This window comes from Monodelphis domestica, chromosome 4 (genome assembly GCF_027887165.1).
Source record: "Monodelphis domestica isolate mMonDom1 chromosome 4, mMonDom1.pri, whole genome shotgun sequence".
Classification (NCBI taxonomy): Eukaryota; Metazoa; Chordata; class Mammalia; order Didelphimorphia; family Didelphidae; genus Monodelphis; species Monodelphis domestica.
Window position 1 is genome coordinate 3,104,368 of NC_077230.1, and position 22,327 is coordinate 3,126,694.

General features: G+C 32.7%; 1 protein-coding gene across 4 annotated transcripts in view; it reads left to right on the forward strand.

Moving 5' to 3' along the window:
* Nucleotides 1-22,327, forward strand: part of DSCAM (DS cell adhesion molecule) — an 829,709-nt gene that overhangs the window by 699,034 nt on the left and 108,348 nt on the right. For all 4 annotated transcript variants that reach the window (XM_056825955.1, XM_056825956.1, XM_007493072.2 and 1 more), the window contains 3 exons: nucleotides 1,154-1,317; nucleotides 5,082-5,180; nucleotides 21,479-21,667. In XM_056825955.1, the coding sequence (XP_056681933.1) occupies nucleotides 1,154-1,317; nucleotides 5,082-5,180; nucleotides 21,479-21,667 (452 nt within the window). The remainder of the gene's footprint in view (nucleotides 1-1,153; nucleotides 1,318-5,081; nucleotides 5,181-21,478; nucleotides 21,668-22,327) is intronic.

Here is a 22,327-nt window from a genome sequence, read left to right on the forward strand (position 1 = left end):
GCACTGTTTTGAAGCTATGAATTGGGAAAGCCATTCTGAAAATCTATTGTGGTATTCAAGATGGCCAATCTTGTTTACTCAAAATGTTTCTAAAACCTTTATACATTTTGATTCAGTTAAATGACCAAAAATATTCATTTCTAAATCATTTAGATTTCATAGATACATTTTGTAATACAGATATCTGAAGGTATATTTGTATTATCCAGAACTTGACATCCAAGACTTTAAAAAGAGTATGCTTTAAGAGAGGAAAAAAGAGTGAGCATAATTTAATTAACATTAAACTTATAATCAGAATTAAAATTCAAAGTAAATAACAAAATTCCCTGGGTTAAATTATATATTTTATCACTTTTTCATTCTTTAAACTACTAGGTGTGTCTCTGATGCATCTCTTTTGATTATATATAAATCATTAATTTCTTTTTATGTGGAAAGGTTCAATAATTATAATTTAAAGTGATTCAACAAAGGACAACCAAAGTAAACTGAAGTTAATAGTTTATAATATTAAATAAATTACCCCTGGACCATTTTGGTTCAAATGGTACTTTAATCCAAAGTATTGCACTTTGGGAAATATGAATGAGAACTGAAGGGTAAAATAATGTAAGTTCCATTTCAGTAGTAAATAACCCAATATATCAAAAGTAGTGAACTAAATCATGCTAAAATCATTTCCCTTTGTAGGCTCAAACCTTAGAAGGAGGCATTTTGTGGAAGAAATAAAAATTCATTAATTTAATTCTTATTATATTATATACATAATATAATATGACGTATATAGTAATAATTATTATATTTTTGGGTCAATGTGGTATATGAAGGAAGATACATGGAGTAAGGAAAAATCTAGGTTTAAATCTTGTTTTTCATACATATCAGCTATGAGAATATGGTTAAATTAATTGACATTTCATTGCCCCAGACAACTGTGAGCTAAGTAATAAAAGTTTCTTTTCTTCATTGGATATGGGAATTTTCTACATGAAGGAAGTTGTCATTCTAACCCTCCACCAAAATATGAGATTATATTGTCTCCAAATTTTGAGTTAGATTCAAAAAGAATTGGCACATTTTCCCCAATCAATTCTGATTTATTTTGATTGTAATTTGTTTAATTAGTTCATATTTTTTTCCCGTGAGGTAGTAACGGGATGCCCAGTTTAGTAATGGTTGATGGGCGAAGAAGTATCTTCAGTAATGGCAGCTTTGTTATCCGCACTGTGAAAGCAGAGGACTCTGGATATTATAGCTGTGTTGCCAATAACAATTGGGGATCAGATGAAATTATTTTAAATTTGCAGGTACAAGGTAAGAAACCTTTATTTCATTTTTGGAATATTTTTTGCTTTAAAAAGTACTTATGTGCATCAGTATTTTAAAAATTGAAACTAAAGGGTACATTATTCAATATAGCAATAACTGTACTATTTTTCCTACACTGATAAAAATGTATTACCCTAGGACGAAATAAGATTTCTAACATGACACTAAGGAATGATTTTTATAATGTCTTCTAATTTAATTCTTTTTGATATGGATGAAATAATGTTCCAAACAAGTCTAAATGTATATATAAACTGTTGCAATCTTATATTTACCTACTGTCTGATTTCTCTCAAAGAGCTGTGAATAAATGTACCTATTTCAAATAATTTTATTATATTCAAAGCATAAAAGAGATACTGAATAATAGGAAGGTCACTCTCTAATAAACTAGCGAGATCATGTTGTATGAGGATCCATTGAAGGAATGAGGGATTAGACTCATCTCAGAAGGAGAATTAGAAGAATGGTGGAAGTAAGTTTCCAGAATCAGATTTAGGTTTAATGTAAGCCCACTGAAAGGAGAATAGGCTGCTCTAAGTAAACATTGCCAGATTATTTGTCCAGAGTACTATAGAGGATCCTCTTGTTCAAGTACAAATTGAATTGCATATTCTTTCAGATATTTTCCTACTCACAGATTCTGTTTATTTTGGTGTGATGCACACAGATATAAGCTTATTTAATAAGCCTATTTGCAAAAGATTATTTAAGCTTAAATTATTATTTGCTTTCTTTTGAATGTGTTCTTAAGGCTAATACATTAAATTAAGCTAAAGCCAAATTACCATTGTTTCTCTATGTGAAAGAAAGCCAAGAAATACAAAGGACTACCTTGTAATGATGGGACAACTCTAAAATACTAGCTAATATCATCAGCAAGACACAAAATTGGCTGATTACAAATGAAGATCTTGTTTTATTTCTATTGTCCAGACATTTTTTAAAAAACCTTTTACATTCCTCACAAGAGCCATGGTGGGAGTGGCTTTGGGATGTCTTCTCAAATCTCTTCTTTGAGGTCGATTTTGTTCTTTATATTATTGAGACATTCAGTTTCGATTGTTTATGATTGTTCTTTCTATCTTCATTGTTGTAGTCATTTTATTGCTTTTCTGATTATGCTTATATTTTTTAAACCCTTACCTTCTATCTTGGAATCAATACAGTCTATTGGTTCCAAGGCAGATGAGCAGTAAGGGCTAGGCAATGGGGGTTAAGTGACTTGCTCAGGGTCAAATCGCTAGGAAGTGTCTGAGGTTGGATTTGAACCTAGAACCTCTGGCCCAATTATAATAGTGTTACTTTGAATCATGTCAGTCTCATTTTTGTTGAGTCATTTTTCAGTTATGTCTGACTCTTTGTGATCCCATTTGGAATTTTCTTGGCAAAGATACTGAAGTGGTTTGCCATTTCTTTCTTCAACCCATTTTACAAATGAAGAAACTCGGGCAAACAGGGTTAAGTGACTTATCCAGGGTTACATAGTCAGTAAGTGTCTGAGGGCAGATTTGAACTCAGGATGATGAGTCTTCCACGGTCTAGGTCTGAAATTCCATCCACTACACCACCTAAATACTCTGTAAGTCTTCACACACGTCTATGTTAGTTAATCTTTGTCATTTTTAAAACACAGTAATAGATGGTGATCTACTTTTCTTCTAGTATCTCAGTGGAGAATAAGGAGGAAGAAAAAAATGTGTAGAAAAGTAGTGTTTCAGCTAGGATCCTCTAAAGGACAATACACATAGTCCCCTAATCCTAATGCCCTAGCATGGCTCTGCTTCCTAGCCTGAGGGAGTTCACTTACCATTTCCATTGTCCTCAAGACTTTGCATGTACCAGATTTTTCTCTAGTGTCCTTCCCTGGTTGCATATCTCTAGGCAAAGAGAATCTTGAGTTTCAGAATTCTTTTTCAGAAAATTTTCAGTTGCATATTCTGAAACCTTTAGCCTAATACTAAAGCTCTCCAGGCCTTTGGTTACTATGCGAGTCCCAGCTTACATGAATAAACCATAACCTGTTTATAGCGTTATGTGGCTAATATAAAATAAAATAGATGCTATTGACTGACATTCTCAAGCATTTGTAAAGGTACTCTCCACCTGAGATGATTATAAACTCCCATAAATAATGAGTTCACCATAATTGGAAATGAACCAGCAAACACGATGTTATCGACTCTTATAACAACTTCATGTTCTCAGTGAAGCAAAACTTGCTTTAGGTCAGAGCCTATGACAGTCACTCGGTCAAATGATTTTTAAGACTGATGAATACAGTGGAAGGCCTTTGATGAATAGTATTCTCTGAATTTTTCCTGTTTCACAAAATAGCACTCTTTCTCAAACAATTCACGATTCATCTCTCGGCAATTCAGTGACTAGTCCGGGAGGATTCCAGCTTAGTTCTCAGTCCAAGTGTTGACAATATACCGGGATAGTTATGGCCGTCAGTTTCCTTTTATCGTCTTTGTACATTAGGTAATAATGATCATTTCTTGAAAATGTGGAGGCATTAAAGAACAAACTAGCATGAAATTCATATAGTATAAACTCATATGGTGAGCAAATGTCTTAATAAAAAAATAAGTTCTTTCCCACTCAAGGATAGATTATTACTGAATTCACTTAAGCATTGCAGACTTATTCCATACAAACTCCCTGAAAATATAATGAATGTAAATGATCTTAATTCACTTTGGCTTTAATGAGTTCCTGACATTCTCAGCCAATATTGAAAATAGGTGGTTCTCAATTCAAAGACTCTTCGTTCGAGACTCACTTCCCTAATTATTCTTCAGACTTTGTCCACACTCAACTCATTATCACTATAATGCATAGGAAAACCTGTAAAAAGTTTAACAGGAATTGAAAAAATATTAAGCAGGGAATCATCTAGACCTTTTTAAGAGATGATCTCCTATTGTTACACTAAACACAGATGACAGAGATCAATATAGGAAGTCTCTCTTACAACGTATGGGAAAAAGAATTTAATATGGGACTATCTAATGAACTGATAGAGAATTTCACAAATCTTTTCTTTATGTATATAGAATAACAAAATAATGTTAGCCCACTTTTGTGAGTCATTCCAAAATAATACTAAATTCAATGAAGTTTTATGCTTAATTGAAGATAAAGTCTTGATTCAGTATTCTCCAAGGATCTCTCAATTTTACATGCTTCTGAATATTGGTAAACCTTTTATCTTCAGATATGAACTAACTTGATAGATTTATTGGAAGACAAGAGACACAAGATATTTGTAATATTCCTGGAAAAAATGAATTTTTACAAAATTCCTCTCTCACTCCCCATTCCCACACTGGGGCATTTATATTCCCCCTTCAGATTATCCCCTAAAATGTTGGGAGCATCTACATATAATTTTGTAATTTTATCCTTAAATCTGGGTGGAAAATAAAACTAAATAACAATTTATATCGCTAGTCCTTTTAAGGGATAACTTTAATAGAACAGTTATGATGTATAAATAGGTCAAAAGAATTAATAATAAAAAGTAATACAAATCTAGTTGGTTTGGTTTGTATAATAGATTTTATAATTTCCCCAATTTTGGAAGCTCCTGAAATGTAGAGATCATTTCATTTTTGGTATTTGAATAATAAGTGCTGATTGATTGATGTTAATTAGATATTTTGACACAAATAATTGTCTTATTTGAAAGAAAAAAATTGTTATAAACATGTAATTCCTCTCTTCTCAAAATGATTTCTAACTAGTTCCACCTGATCAACCTCGACTTACCGTATCTAAAACTACATCTTCCTCAATCACTCTTTCCTGGATACCTGGAGATAATGGTGGCAGTTCTATCAGAGGTAAGAAGATAAAAGCTATTGACTTAACTCTGGGCATCCCTTACACACCTCACACAAACAATAACAAGCCATAGAGAAAGACAAACTCGTGCTTTGGTTATTCTGTTAATTTATTCCAAATAGCAATAACCAGCAGTTATCTATATAAGAAACTACCAAGCTCTATAATTAGATCTCTAGCTTAGAATAATTTTTAACAACAGAAAACATCCTGAAAATATGACTGCAGGGATTTTTTTTGGAGGGGAGGGAAGTTCTAGACTTGTATTTTCATTATAATGGGAAACTTCCAATATGGAAATTCTCTCTACAGATGCAAATAAGGAACTTATTGATAACTTGTAGTATTAGAAAATTTCCTGGCATACTAAGAGATTAGAAACTTTCATCTAGTCACACAATCTAGTACGTGCTACATCTTCCCAAAACCAATGCCAGCTTCTTAGCTATGATAAAATACTATTTCTCATATGTCTACTGCCTTTTGTAACTGATAACAAGAGTTTTGTTATGGAACAAAAAAGGTATGACTTGGGATTGTGAGTAAATCATGTGTGAAATCAAAAGAAAAAATCTAATTTCAGTAGTGTCTGGAGGGAGGGAGAGAGGAAGGGAGGGAGAGTATTTTTAAAATAGTCTTAATACTGCAGTAGAGAAGGGAAGGGAAGGGAAGAGAAGGGAAGGAAAGAGAAGGGAAGGGAAAGGAGTTTCTTTTAGAATTGTGATTGCTCATTGTGTTGATCAAAATTGTTGTCTTCAAAGTTGTCTTCAAAACAATTGTCTTTAAAATATTATTATAGAAATTAAGTTCTTATTTCATTCCGTATCAGTTGTTCCCATAGTTTCTGAAATTATACCCTCCAAAATTTTTAATAGTATAAAAGTATTTCATCACATTCACGTACTATGACTTATTTAGCCTTTCCCCATTTTATGGACAAATCCTTTTTCCAATTCTTTGCCACCATAAAAAAAAATTGCCATAAATATTTTTGTATGAAGAATTCTTTGAATCTTTCTTAGTTTTCTTTGGAGTGTAGGCTATATGCACTGAGCTAAATGAATATTGAGTATAATAGCTATGAGAAAATAGTTCAAATTGCTTTCCAAAATGATTGGCCAGTTCAAAAATTCCAACAACAGAGCAATACCTATTTTCATATCATCCACTCAGAATTTGTCATTTTTTTGCCAACTTAAATCTAATGTGTGTGAAGTGATACTGCAGTTGTTTTCATTTGTCTGATTAATTATCTGGTGCATTTTCATATAGTTATTGATATCTTTGATTTTTTTTCCTCTTAAAATTGTTTTTTCATATACTTTGACCACTTACCAATTGGAGAATGCCTCTGATTCTTACATTTTTAACTCAATTATTCATATATCTTAGAAATGAGATCTATATCAGTGAAACTTCTTACAAAAATTTTCTCTTGAGTTTTCTTCCTTTCTTCTAATTTTAGCTTTATCGGTGTTGCTAGTGCCAAGATGTTTTTAATTTTCTGTAATCCAAATTATTCATTTTACCTTCTGGAAATGTCTCTATCCATTTTGAGTCATGAACTCTTCCCCATCCATGGATCTGAAGGGTAATTTCTTCCATGTTCAAATAATTTTATTATGATGCCATCCTTTATTTCTAAACCTTGTACCTATTTTGACTTCATCTTAGTATATGGCATAAGATATTGATTAAAACTTATTTTCTATTTCTATACTTGTATATTGATTTAGAGTCTTGAACCCTAGAGACTACATTTCCCACAATTCCCTTTTCCTTTTCCGGTTTGTGCATCTGCTTAAGTGGGGAAAGTTTTGAGTTTCTGTTTTTCACCCACTTGGTCTCTCTGGTTCCGTGGTGGAAGAGGGAGATGCGGCTTTTGGTTTTTGCTAGCCTTACTCAAGATAAATATTTAATAAATATTATTAAATATAATATTTGGAGTACTAGATATTAATTTTAATCTTTACATGTAATTTTTTCAACAATTTTTGGAGAATACTGGGTTCTTGCTCTGATTGTTGGGATCTTTGGATTTATCAAATACTAGATTATTATGCTTGTTTGCTTCTGTATATTGTGTACAAAAACTGTTCCACTGATCAACCTCTTTATTTCTAAGCCTATGTCAAATTATTTTTATGATGATACTTTTATGCCATATTGTTATCATATAAAAGTAGAACTTGAGATCTAGTACTGCTAAATTCTCTTCCTTCCCATTCTTCTCATTAATTCATTTGACTTCCTTTTTTTCCACTTTTTAGAAAAAATTATTTTCCCAATTACATGAAATAACAATTTTCAACGTACATTTTCTGAAATTTCAAATTTACATTATTTCCTTCCTTCTCTTTCCTCTCCCCTCCTAGAAATGGTAAGCAACTTGATCTGGGTTTTATGTGTATAAATATAAAAACTATTTCCATATTGGTCATTATTTTAAGGGAATACTCAAAATAAAAACACAAACTAGATTAAAAAAAAAGAATAATTTGATCTCCATTCTGCCTCCATCAGTTCTTTCTCTAGAGGTGGATAACAATTTTTGTCATAAGTACTTCAGAATTGTCCCAATCATTGCATTCCTGAAAATAGCTGTCTTTCATAATTGATCATTAAACAATATTCCTGTTACTGTGTACAATGTTATCCTCATCTGACTTACTGCACTCTGCCTCAGCTCATGTAGGTCATTCCAACTTTTTCTGAAATCATCCTGCTTATAGCAAAATAATATTTCATCACCATCATATACCACAATTTGTTCAGTCACTTACCAATTGATGGACAATCCCCTCAGTTTCCAATTCTTTGCCACTGAAAAAAGAGCCACTATAAATACTTTGACAAAAGTAGGTCCTTTCCCCCTTTTTTTAATGTCCTTGGGATATAGACCTAGCAGTGAAATTGCTGGATCAAAGGGTATACACAGTTTATAGTCCTTTGAGCATAGTTCCAAATTATCCTCCAGAATGGTTGAATCGGTTCACAACTCCAACAACAATGCATTTGTGCTCCAATTATACCACACTCCTTCCAACACTTATTATTTTCCTTTACTGTCATATTGGCCAATAAGTTGTGAGAAAGTATGTGAGAGTTGTTTTATTTTGTATTTCTCTGATCAAGAGTAATTTAGAACATCTTTTCATATGATTATTGATAGTTTTAATTTCATCATCTGAAAATGGCTTTTTCATATCCTTTGACCATTTGCCCATTAGGAAATGACATATGTTCTTATAAATTTGACTCAGTTCTCTCTCTATATATATATATGAGAAATGAGGCATTTATCAGAGATATCTGCAGTAAAAATTTTCCCAGTTTGTTTTTCTCTTCTAAATTTGGTTATAGTGATTTTGTTTGTAAAAAAAAGTTTTAATTTAAATGTAAGCAAAATTATTCTTTTCACATTGTCATGTTCTCTATCTCTTTTATTCACATATTCTTCCCTTCTTTCTAAATCTAATAGGTAAACTATTCCATACTCCTCTAATTTGATTATAGAATAACCTATATCTAATAATCATGTTTCCATTTTAACTTTATCTTGGTACACATTATGAGATATTTGGGTCAATACCTAGTTTCTGCCACACTGCTTTCCAGTTTCCCTAACAGTTCTTGTCAAATAATGAGTTCCTAACCCCAAAGCTGGAATCTTTGAATTTCTAAAACTAGCATTTCTATGGGCAGCCTTGCTTCACTCCTGATATTATTAGAAAGGTTCAAGTTTATCCCCATTACATATGAAACTTGCTGATGCTTTTAGATATATACTATTTATTACACATCTCCTTGGCCTGGGAGATCTGGAATTTGGATAAAATATACCTGGAACTTGTCATTTGTGGATTAATTTCAGGTGACAATTGGTGAATTCTTTCAATTTTTAATTTACTCTTGAAAAAGAATATCAGAACAGTATTCTTTGATAACTTCTTGTAACATAATTTCTTGGCTTTATTGTTATCATGACTTTTATGTAGTCCTATAATTCTTAAATTATCTTTCTTAGATATATTCCAGAGTAGTTGTTCATCCAATGAGATCTTTCATATTTTCTTCTTTATTCATTCTTTTGATTTTTGTTTTATTATTTCTTGGTGTCTCCTGAAGTCACTAGCTTCTATTTGCCCAATTCTCATTTTTGAGAAATTATTCTCTTCAGTCAGCTTTTTAACAACTCTTTTTCCACTTTTCCAATTATACTTTTTAAATTTTATTTATTTATTTAGAATATTTTTTCATGGTTACATGATCCATAATTTTTCCCACCCTTCTTCCCTCCCCCTCCAAGAGCTGACAAGCAATTCCACATATATCATTGTCCAAAACCTATTTCCATATTATTCATATTTGCAATAGAGTGATCTTTTAATATCAAAAACCCAAGCATATCACAATCAAACTACATGATCAATCATATCTTTTTCTTCTGCTTTTCTACTCACAAAGTTCTTTCTCTGGATGTGGATTGTATTCTTTCTTATAAGTCCCTGGTGATTGCCATGGATCATTGCATTGCTACTAGTAAAAGTCTGTTATATTTGATTGTGCCATAATGTATCAGTCTCTGTATACAGTGTTCCCCTGGGTTTGCTCAATCTACTCTGCAACAATTCCTAGAAGGCTTTCCAGTTGTGACAAGGAAATCACTTTAAAAGACTGATATATATTAATTTAAGGTCGCCAAGGAATTCAGCTATGTAATTCCTAAATGAAAACTCAAGTCAGCAGTCAACCTTTATGGAATTTAATTACAAACAGGAGGAAGAAAGGTGAGAAAGAGAGAGAGAGAGAGAGAGAGAGAGAGAGAGAGAGAGAGAGAGAGAGAGAGAGAGAGAGAGAGAGAGAGAGAGAGAAAGGGGAGAGAAGGGAATAGGGCTTAAATACCCCCTCTGTTTAGGCTGGGCCAAAAGGCCCAAGCCTTTAGATAGCTGAGGCGAAGAAAAGAGATCAGTCACTATCACTCACGTGACCAAAATGGAGAAACAGTCTCAGGGGCCTCCACCTCCAGCTTCCTTCAGAGCAAGCTTCTCAGAGCACAACCTCTCAGAGCAAGAACCTCTCCAACCAACCACCTCTACTCCTCAGACCCTGCTATCTTTAAGGAAACCATCCAAGTTCCCTCCCCTCAGTTCTTACATCTACCAATCACTGCCCATGTCTTCCCTGTGCCAGTGGTGGCTCTAGCTTAACCCAGGACCGCCCAGAGGTCTGTGGCTTTGCACATGTCTGTTGAAGGTCATATTCTCAAATAATTAAATCTTGATCCTTTGCTACAGCCCTTTCTAAATCCTGTTACCCTGAGTAGGGTGGATATTGGAATAATTAAATTTTGATCTATGCTGCAGCCCTTTCCATTGTTCAGCAAAAGGTTTTTGTCCTAAAGTAATCTTAAGAAGGGAGGAGGAGGAGGAATCTCCCTTGCCAATGGGGTTCACATTCCAATGGTGAAAATTCCAACATTCACAAGTCTAAGAACTTTTAAGGTTTACACAGTTCACATAGAAATCCTCCACTTCATCTTCTCTTTCAGCACAAAAGTATTCTGTCACCATTAAATAGCACAAATTGTTCATCAGTTCTCTAATTGATGGACACTACCTCATTTTCCAATTTTTTTTTGCCACCACAAAGATTAAGTTTATAAACATTTTTGAATAAGTATTTTTCCTTATTATCTCTTTGGGGTAAAAACCAGCAGTCCTATGGCTGTATCAAAGGGCAAGCATTCTTTTAAAACCCTTTGTGCAAAGTTTAAAATTGCCATCCAGAATGATTGCATCAATTCACAACTCCACTAGCAATGCATTAGTGTCCTGACTTGGCTGCATCCCCTCCAACATCTATTATTTTCCTTTGCTGTCATCTTGGTCAAACTGCTAGGTGTTGGGTGGTACCTCAGAATTTTTATTTGAATTTCTCTAATTAAGAGGGATTTAGAATACTTTTTCATGTGCATATTGATACTTCTGATTTCTTTATGTAAAAACAATGGCTTGATTTTTTTTTGTAAATTTGAATTAGTTCCTTATAAATCTGGGAAATTAAACCTTTGTCAGAGAGTGTGGTTATAAAAATTTTCCCAATTTGTTGCTTTCACTCTAATTTTGTTTGCATTTGTTCTGTTTGTACAAAACCTTTTTTAATTTGATATAGTCAAAATCATTCATTTTACATCTTGTAATATTCTCTTTCTCTTGCTTGGTCTTAAATTCCTTCCTTTCCCACAAATCTGACAGGTATACTATTCTATGTTCACCTAATTTATTTAAGATTTCACTCTTTATATTTAAGTCATTTATCCATTTTGAATTTATCTTGGACTGGAGTGTAAGATATTGATCTAAACCTAATTTTTCCCATAAAGTTTTCTAATTTTCCCAGCAATTTTTGTCAAAGACTGAGTTCTTGTCCCAAAATCTGGCATCTTTAGGTTTATTGAACACTATCCTGCTGAAGTCACTTATCCCTAGTCTATTCCTTCTGTCTCTTAACCAATATTGTTTTGATGTACACTGCTTTATAGTACAGTTTAAAATCTGGTACATCTAGGCCTCCATCCTTCACATTTTTTCCCCTTGATATTCTTGATCTTTTGTTCTTACAGATGGACTTTGTTAATTTTTTTTTCTAATTCTATACAAAATGTTCTTGCTAATTTGATATGTATGGCACTGAATAAGTAAATTAATTTGTGTAGGGTTGTCATTTTTGTTATAATAGTTTGCCTTACCCATGAAAAATTAATGTTTTTCCAGTTATTTACATCTAGTTTTAATTGCATTAAAATGTTTTGTAATTGTGTTCATATGATTCCTGTGTTTGTCTTGTTAGATAGATTCCTAAATATATATTTTATATTGTCTGAAGTGATTTTAAATAGAGTTTTTCTTTCTAACTCCTGCAACAGAATTTTGTTGGAAATATATAGAAATGCTGATGATTTATGTGGGTTTATATTTTACCTTGCAACTTTGCTAAAGTTATTAACTATTTCCACCAGCCTTTTGGTTGATTTTCTAAGATTCTTTAAGTATACCATCATATCATCTGAAAGACCAATAGTTTAGTTCCTTCAGTGCCTACTTTAATCCCTCCAATTTCTTTTTCTTCTCTGATTACTGCCACTAGCATTTTTAGTACAATGTTAAATAGTAGAGGTGATAATAGGCATTCTTGCTTCACTCCTGATCTTATTGGGAAAGCTTCTAACTTGTCCCCATTGCAGATGATACTTGCTGATGGTTTTAAATATATAGTTTGTTATTTATAGGGAGGTCCCTTTTATGCCTATATTTCCTAGTGTTTTCAATAGGAATGGGTGCTGTATTTTGTCAAAGGCTTTTTCTGCATCTATTGAGATAATCATGTGATTTCTATTGGTTTGATTATTGATATGGTCAATTATGTGGATGTTTTTCCTAATATTATACCATCTTTGCATTCTTGCTATAAATCCCACCTGGTCATAGTGAATAATTCTTGTGATAACTTGCTGGAGTCATTTTGCTAGTGTTTTATTTACGATTTTTGCACCTATGTTCATTAAGGAGATAGGCTTATTGTTTTCTTACTCTGTTTTTGATGTTCCTGGCTTTGGAATCAATGCCATATTTGTGTCATAAAAAGAATTTGGTAAGACTCCTTCTTTGTTTATTTTGTCAAATAATTTTTATTGTATTGGAACTAGTTGTTCATTAAATGTTTGATAGAATTCACTTGTGAATCCATTTGGTCCTGGGGATTTTTTCTTAGGAAGTTCCTTAATGGCTAGTTTAATTTCTTTTTCTGAGATCGGATTATTTAAGTATTCTATTTCCTTTTTTGTTAATCAAGGCAAATTATATTTTTGTAAATATTCACCCATTTCACCTAGACTGTCATATTTATTGCCATATAATTGGCCAAAATAGTTCTTCATAATTACTTTAATTTCCTCTTCATTAGAGGTAAGGTTGCCCTTTTCATCTTTGATACTTTTAATTTGATTCTCTTCTTTCTTTTTTATTAGATTAACCAGTACTTTATTTTATTTGTTTTTTCAAAGTATCAGCTCCTATTTTTATTTACTAATTCAAAAGTTCTTTTACTTTCAATTTTATTAATTTCTCCTTTGATTTTTAGGATTTTCAATTTAGTTTTTTTTCCCCTGGGGAATTTTTAATCTGTTCTCTTTCTAGTTTTTTTTATTTGAATGTCCAATTAATTGATCTCCTCCCTCTCTATTTTGTTGCTATAGTTACTTAGGGATATAAGTTTTCCTCTAAGTACTGCTTTGTCTGTATCCCATATATATTGATATTTGTTCCATCATTGTCATTATCCTAAATGAAATCAGTAATTGTTTCTATGATTTGCTCTTTGACCTACTAGTTTTGAAGAATTAGATTAAGTTTCCAATAAATTTTAAATTTGCCTCTACATCAGCCCTTGAATATTACATTTATTATTTCTGCTTTTCTACATTTGTTTGTAATCCATTTATGCTATATTACATGCTCAATCTTTGTATATGTACCATGTGCTAAAGAAAAGAAAGTATATTCCTTTTTACCCCTATTCAATTTTCTCCAGATATCTATTAGCTCTAATTTTTCCAATATTTCACTCACTTCCTTTCTTTCTTCTTCATTTTTTGTTTTGATTCATCTAGTTCTGATAGGGGAAGATTGAGGTCCCCCAATAATATGCTTTTACTATCTAATTCCTCCTTAAGCTCCTTTAGTTTCTCCTTTAAAAATCTGGATGTTATATCATTTGGTGCATATATGTTAAGTTATTTATTCTGCCTTTAATCAAGATGTAGTTTCCTTCCTTATCTCTTTTAATCAAATCTATTTTTACTTTAGCTTTGTCTAAGATCAAGATTGCCACTCCTGTCTTCTTTGTTTCAGTGATAGTTCAATATATTCTGCTCCAACCTCTTACCTTTACCCTGTACATGTGTTTCTTATAGATAACATATGGTAGGATTCTGGCTTTTAATTCCTTCTGCTATTCATTTCCTTTTATGGGTGAGTTCATCCCATTCACATTGACAGTTATCATTACCTTCTGTTTATTTCCCTCCATTCTGACTTCCTCTTTTAATCCTAATTTTTCTCCTTTCCCTCTTACCCTTTAGCCAGACTGTTTAGGTCTGGTATTTTCTTACAGAAATTCTTGGAAATCCTCTGTTTTATTAAATGACCATACTTTCCACTAAAAGAATATAGTCAGTTTTTCTGGGTACTTGATTCTTGGTTGTAGAACTGTTCCCTTGCCTTCTGGAATATTGTATACCATAACTTCTGATCTTTCAATGTGTATGTTGCCAGATCCTGTGTAATGCTAATTGGTGCTCCATGATATCTCAACTGTTTCTAGCCACTTGCAGTGTCTTTTCCTTGGCCTGGGAGTTCGTGAATTTGGCTGACATTTCTGGGAGTTGTCAATTGCAGATTTAATGCTGGAGGTGATCTGTGGATTCTTTCAGTCTCTATTTTATCCTCACGTTCAAGAATTTCCAAGCAGCTTTCTTGCATAATTTCCTGTAGCATGGTGTTTAGGCTCTTATTTTGGTCATGACTTTCAGGTAGTCCAGTGATTCTTGAACTGTCTCTCCTGAATTTATTATCTAGGTCATTTGTTTTCTCAGTGAAGTGTCTGTTATCATCGTCAACTTTTTCATTCTTTTGATTTTTGTTTTGTTATATCTTGGTGTCTCATGAGGCCATTATTTCTAATTATCCAATCCTAATTTTTAAGGACTAAATTTCTTCCACAGCCTTTTGATTCTCCTTTTCCTTTTTATCCATTCTTCCTTTCAAATCATTTTTCTCTTCTTTCATTTTTGTGCAACATTTTCCATCAGATCAATTCTGGCTTTCAAAGCTTGTGCCTCTGTTTCCAGATGACTTATTTTGCTTTTTAGGCTACTAGTTTCTTTTTGCCATTTTTCTCCAACTTGTCTCATTTAATTTCTAAATTCCTTTTTGAGGTCTTCCATAGCCTGCAACCAATTCGGGGGGGGGGGGGGGAGGTTTGAGGCTTTGCTTGATGTTTCCTGGATCTTGTCCTCATTCACTGGTTCTGTTCTTTGGTCCTTACCCCCATTGTAGCTTTCAATTGTAGTTGTTTTTTTCTCTCTCCCTCTTGTTTATTCATTTTATTTCCTTTTTTTTTCCTTCTGCCCTTTGGACTCTATAGATTTTCCCCTCTGTTGATTTGCTGAACAGGAATTTTGAGATGTTCTGCCCTGAGGTCAAATCTTCTCTTCTGAATCCTTTGCTGGTAAACTGGATTGAACTGGTAGAGCTAACCTACTGAGCTGGCCTGCCCTGGAGCAAATTTTTCTCTGTAGCCAGCAGACAGAGGGTATCCAGCCAGGTGACTCCTCCCTATAACTCCCAGCCAGTCCTTGTTACAGTCTTGGGGAACATGTGGTAGGTCAAAGATGAACTCTCAGAGCTACCACCTCTGCCTGGGTTTCAGATAGCAAATAGACAGTTTTGTCTTTTCACAGGTCTCAGCATGGTGGGTGGGGGAAGGTGACCTGCCTGATGACTCCGCTATTTTCATAACCCTAGGCCACATATTGTGAGTCAGAGGCAAACCCTCATGGCTGCTCTCTCTCTGTGGAGGCTCGCATAGTGTCTGGTCTTATAGTGAGTCTCATTGTGCTGGGTTGGGTAGGTGGCCTCTCCTTTTCACATGAAAATAGACTACCTTTTAAGTTATTTTCAGAAGGAGAATCTCATGACTTCTTGTTAGGTTTGGATTTTTGTTCTTTGAAGCATGATATAAATATTGATTTGGCAGGATTGTCAGAGAGATTATGGCTTTAGGTGCTCCTAGGTCGCCATCTTGACTCTGCCTCTCCATTATACTTTTCAGGAAATTATTTGCTTCTTTGGATTTCTGTATCTCTTTTCCAATTTAGCCAATTTTTCTTTATTAAGAAGTTTTTTTCCTCAGTATATTTTGTTCTTCTTTTTCTAAACTGTTGATTCTTTCTTGTATTGCTTTCATTTCATTCCCCATTTTTTTTCCTCTTTTAATTCATGAAATCCTTTTTAAGCTCTTCCAGGTTCTAAGACCAATTCCAATTTCGCTTTGAAGTTCTGCATGTAGCTACTTTGGTCTCTCTGCCCCAATCTTAGAATATGCCTTGCTCTTCTTTGTCTCCATATTAATTTTCTTTGGTTAGGTGGTGTATTTTTTCTCATTTTTTAACTTTTAAATTTTCTTTTGTTTTATCTTAAAGATGGACACTGTTATCAAAGTAGAGAAGACATTCTCTTAAACTCCAGTTTTTCCTTGCTTCTACCTTCACCTCTACTTCTGGGTTTCTACAAGTTTCTGTTCTTCAAAGGTGATATATGACCTACAGGACCCTGCACATTGTGAACTACCTTGTGCTGAGTTCTGGGTCTCACTACAGGCTTGAGCAGGGGCTATGGCCCTCCCTTCAGGCTTGCATAAGCCAGACACACTTCAGACTTCCTGGAAATGATATTTATATCCTCACTTATAGGCTGGGCACACTACAAACTAATTTGCACTAGGACTTGGGGCCTCACTGCAGGTTTTGCACTCAGGCAGTCAACCTTCCAGTATACACAGGAACTGTCTGAACACAATAGTTACACTCTTTACACAAATAAAGACAGATTTAAATAACTGGAGAAATATTCATTACTGAGGCATGGGCCAAGATAACATAATAAAAATGATTATAATTTGAAGTTAAAATTGACAATTAATAATTTGTTTATTCAGTTCCATACTAATCAAATGACCAAAGCACTAGTTTATAGACATAGAAAATATTTGATAATAGCATATGTATTAATTATAATTATTAATACATAAATAATTATATCAATTATTAATTTATTTTAATTTGTTAATTTTAGCCAAATTAATAATGCATTTATTAATTTGTGTGAAAAGTATTCATTAGGAAGGATTCTAAAAGGGATTTGGGCTTTTATTGCCTCTACTCCACCATGTTGACTCTGACTACTCTTTTGGGATTTCTATTTTTATCTTTTGTTCCTACATTTTTTGTTAATATTCAAAATTACTGATAATTTATGAGGGTTTATTTTGCATTCTGTAATTTGGCTGAAGTTTTTAATTATTTTAATTAGTTTCTTAGTTGACTGTAGGATTCTATAAGTAAACCCTAATATCCTCAAATATTTATATATATAAAATTTCATTTCCTCTTTGGCTATGCTTATTCCTTCCATTTCTTTTTCTTATCTTATTACTATTACTAGCATTTGCAGAACACTATTGAATAGAAATGCTAATAATGGACATCCTTACTTCAACTCAGATTTTACTAGAAAGGTTTCTTGATTATCTTCATTACAGATAATGCTCATCATTAGTTTTGGATAAATACTATTTATTTTAAAAGGAAATCTACATTTATTCTGATGGTTTTTAGTGAGTTTTTAAAAAGCATGAATGTGTAGTGTATTTTTTCTTTATTAATTGAAATAATACCATGATTTGGGGTTTTCTTATTAACATAATAATTATAATAGTTTTTCTAATATTAAAGCAATCTCACATATATACTTTAAATTCAACATTGCCATGTGTATTTTATTTTTGTTCTTTTAATCTGGACAACTTATATTTTTTGAAATAGTAATACATTTCACTTAGATTTTATTGAAATATAATTTGGTAAAAATCTCAAAGTAATCCTTTTTATTTCTTCTTGAACAATAGTGAATTCATTTTTTTCTTTTTGATAATGATACTTTGGACTTTTTCCTACTTCTCTTAAATAAATTAATGGCTTATCTAGTTTACTGCTTATTTCCCCAATCCACATCAGCAAAAATTCTTAGTTCAATGACTTTTTTACCATTTGACTTCATTTAGCTTTACCTTAATTTTTAGAATTTCTATTCTGCTTAATTTTTTTAGTATAATTTATTGGTTTTCTACTAGTTTTTCTTAAGTTGCATGACCAATTCATTGATCTTTCTTTTATTAATAAAAGCATTTATAGATTTAATTTTACCCTTGGTGCCATTTTGTCTGGATTCCAAAAATTTTGGTGTGTTTTCTCATTGTTGTCATTTTGTATAATGAAATTATTGAAAATTTTATAATTTCTTCTTTTGTCTGCCATTCTTTAGCATTAACTTACTTAGTTCCCAATTAATTCTGATTCTTGGCCTCAATGCCCCATAATCATACTTTTTTTTTTAACTTCATTATTCTTTCTGTTCCAGCCCTTTATTTTAAATTGGTGGTTAACTTTCTACTTCAGATGTGTTTCCTGTAAATTAATTATTGTCAGATTTTAGTTTCTAATCCACTCTGCTATCTTTTTTAAATTTTATTGGTGTGTTTATTTCATTCACAGCCATAGTTATGATTATTACCTGAAGATTTTCTTCCATCGTGTTCTGCTTTTCCATCTACTTTTCCCCTTTCTTCAATTGTTTGTTTCTTCTGACTAAAGCCTCTCAACCTACTCTCCTTCTTACTTTTTCCCTTTCCCTTAATTCTTTTCCCTCCTACTTCCCTGATGGATAAAACCCAAGTGTTTTATCCATCTTCCAACTTCCCTCCTTTAACCAGTTCATATGTGAGTGAGGTGGTGCAATTTTCTGCTCTCCCACTGTCAATTTATGTAAATCTTCTTTGCAAACCCCAATTATGTGAGATAATGATTATCTGAAGAACTACATGTCTAGCTTCCCATATAAGAATGTAAAAAGTTTAACCTTCTTTAGTCCAATATGATTTCTTACTCATGTTTTCCTCTTTATGCTTCTGTTGTCTCTTGTGTTTACATCTCAGATTTTCTTCACAGCTCTGGTCTTTTCATCAGAAATGTTGAAAGTCCTGCATTTTATTAAAGATAAATTTTTTTCCCTTATAGTATCTTATTTTGTTTTGCTGGTTGCAATAGACTTCATTATAAGTTTATATCCTTTTGCACCCAGAATATGAAGGCCTCTATTCCTTTATACTAATGACTGCCAAATTTTGTGGGATTCTAATTGCTGTTGCCATATAGTTTAATTTTTTCTTTCTAACTATTTGTTGTATTCTTTCCTTGACTTGGAGCTCTAGAGTTTGGTTATAATATTTCTGTGAGTTTTAATTTTTGAATTTGTTCTAGGAGGTGACTGGTAGAGTCTTCCAAATTCTATTTTGCTATCTAGTTCCAAGATATCTTTGTCAGTTTTCATTTGTGATCCCTTGAAATATTATATCTATGCTCTCTTTTTGTTCATGGCTTTCAGGTAATTTAATTATTAAGAAATTACTCCTCTATGTTTCCTTTTTCTAATGTTTTAACTTTGAGGTGTTTTGTATTTTCTTCTACTTTTTCAATCCTTTAGCTTTTTTCATTATTTCTTGATGTCTCATGGATTCACCAGTTTCCATTTAGTCAGTTTTAATTTTCAATGAATTAAGGTTTTGTACCTCTTTTGCCAAACTATTTATTTTCTTTTCACATCATTCTTTCCTAGCTCTAGCTTCACTTTCCATATTTTTCTTTACTATTTTCAATTCATTTTAAAAAAATTATTTTAACTCTTTTTTAATAATTGCTTTAAATCCTCTACAAATTCTTGGATTTATTTCCAAGCTGCATTTTCATTTGAGCATTTGTTTATAAAGTTTTTTGAGTCATTTTAGTCTCTTCTGTGTATGCTTTTTCAGTTTCCTTATTGCAACAATGGCTCATTTATAGTGAAATTATTTTTTTTGTTAGTTCATTCTTCCTATCTACTTCTTAACTGCATTTTGTGGTAGTTCTTCAACTTTATATACCTATATGTGGGGTTTGTGGCCTGAGTAGTTATCTTTTTTCATATTTCTGCTGCTTTTACAGCCTAAACTAGAGGCCCACAAGCTCCCAGAGTTGTGTATTTCAGAGGCTCTGAGTTCCTGACAAAGGAATCCTGCAGGACTCAAATGCTTTTAGCCAACAGGGAAGCTCTATATTCATATATCCTATATTTATATTTATATATATGACATATATCTATATGCACTCTGTATTCAGAGTAACTGAACTGCTAGATCTCCTTTGGTCTAGAATATTATACTGTGATGTTGTCATCAGAGCCACATAGCTCCTGCTTGCTTCTGGAACTTGTTCCTTTCTCAGTAAGTATACAGTTAGGACTATATTTTATTACAGATCTGTTCTATCCTGGATCTATGACCTAGAACTGTGTAGTGGTCAACAGAGCTGCCAGGTGGCACCATTTTCCCACCCAATACTAGTTTGGGAGTCTCTTGAATTTTCTTTTTGAACCAATGCTTCCTGACCTGGTGTATTTTTTAGCCTTCTTTTAGTCCCTAATTGCTAGAATATTCCATAGCTCACCAGGACTCCTAGCCAAACCCAATTTCCAGTGTCTTCAAATCTCTCTGTCTCTCTTCCTAAGCCACTATAGGTTGGGAAAATTACTCAATGTGATATTTTCTTATTTCACCTTATCAGAATCAGGTGTGGAGCATTTTCTAGATCTTTGTCAAGGATGTGAACTAAGTGAGGTAGATTCCAATATTTTCTCTCATTCTGTCATCTTGGCTATGCTTATATCAATTAATATTACTTATAACATCCTTTGAATATTATTGCAAGAGAAATTCTGAGATAGTTCTGCATGCACAGTTATTGCATGTCTAGCAATTTCAGGAAATGAAGATAATGGCCTTTCAATGACCAAAGAATCCTAGTGAGGTTGACAGTGTCATTTATAGTGATTGACAAGATGATAGAGTAAAATCTCAAGCATTATAAGTGTGTCTTCTGATTGGCTAGAAAGTAAAAACCTTACATATCAACCTAATATTACAACATTTGGATCCACCTTTTTGAAATTCCTATACCTGCAAATAAGACTTGTGATACAGGAAATTTGGGAGTTTCCATAAGAGCTTAGCAATTAGATTCAGTAATCAGATTTATTTTTAGGTTAGGCAAATTTCTTTAGAATGTGGGTGAGGAGTGGTTACCAGGGTAGAGGTACAATTGAGGAGAAAAGACTAGAAGTACAAGTTGCAAGAACAGAACTGTGTTCCAGGTTACCTGAGATTACATAAACTTTTAAGGGTAGGGAACCTTAACTCTAGTTTGACTAAATCTTAATAAAGTAGAATTAAAAATCAATTTCAATTTCACATTAGCAAGGAAATGCAATTCTTTTAAACAATGTCCTTTAATTCAAAAATATGTCTTTTAGTAAGCCCAATACTTGATGTGAATGCTACTAATGTTTCTTTTTCCCCCCTCTTTAAGGATATATATTGCAGTACTCAGAAGATAACAGTGAGCAATGGGGTAGTTTTCCAATTAGCCCTAGTGAACGTTCTTATCGATTAGAAAGTTTAAAGTGTGGCACCTGGTATAAGTTCACACTTACTGCTCAAAATGGAGTTGGTCCGGGACGCATAAGTGAAATCATAGAAGCAAAAACACTGGGAAAAGGTTTGTTTACTCTTTTTTGCCTTTATTTTATTTGTTACATGGATGGTAAAAAATAATAACACATTAAAATTAAGAAAAAATCTGATTTCGTCTTTTGTATAAAATAACATGTCCGTGTGTGAGTGAATATATTTGGTTATATTCAACAATGCTATCAATGAAGTGAAAGAGGAACAGTTCTAAAAGTTATTCATTGCTTTTTTTAATCTCTTCACTAAAACTAATTACTATTTCTAGTAAAAACTAGAAATACTTAGTGTCCCCATTTCCCTTTTAATTCTCTGGTCTCCCTCTCCCTTCCTAGACACAGAAAGGAGGTGATCAGGCAAATTATTAGTTCTTAAAAGTAGAATCATAGAATGAATAGAACACCTAGATATTTTGCATCATTTTATAGATGAGATAGTATTTGAACTTTACAAGTTCATTTATTAATGGAGTTTTATACATTTTTACCCCAAGAGGAAGAGATTTTTGTGAAGAGGTCCTTTGTATCCTCTTAAATAAAGAATAATGCACTCAATCACACATTAAGTTTAAACTCAATGCAAATTGACTGAAATTTTTAATCAGAGCAATTTACTGACACAACTCAACTGGAACCCAGAAGTAATAGTTTTATTCCTTTAAGAATTATTTCAAACCACATTTAACTGATTT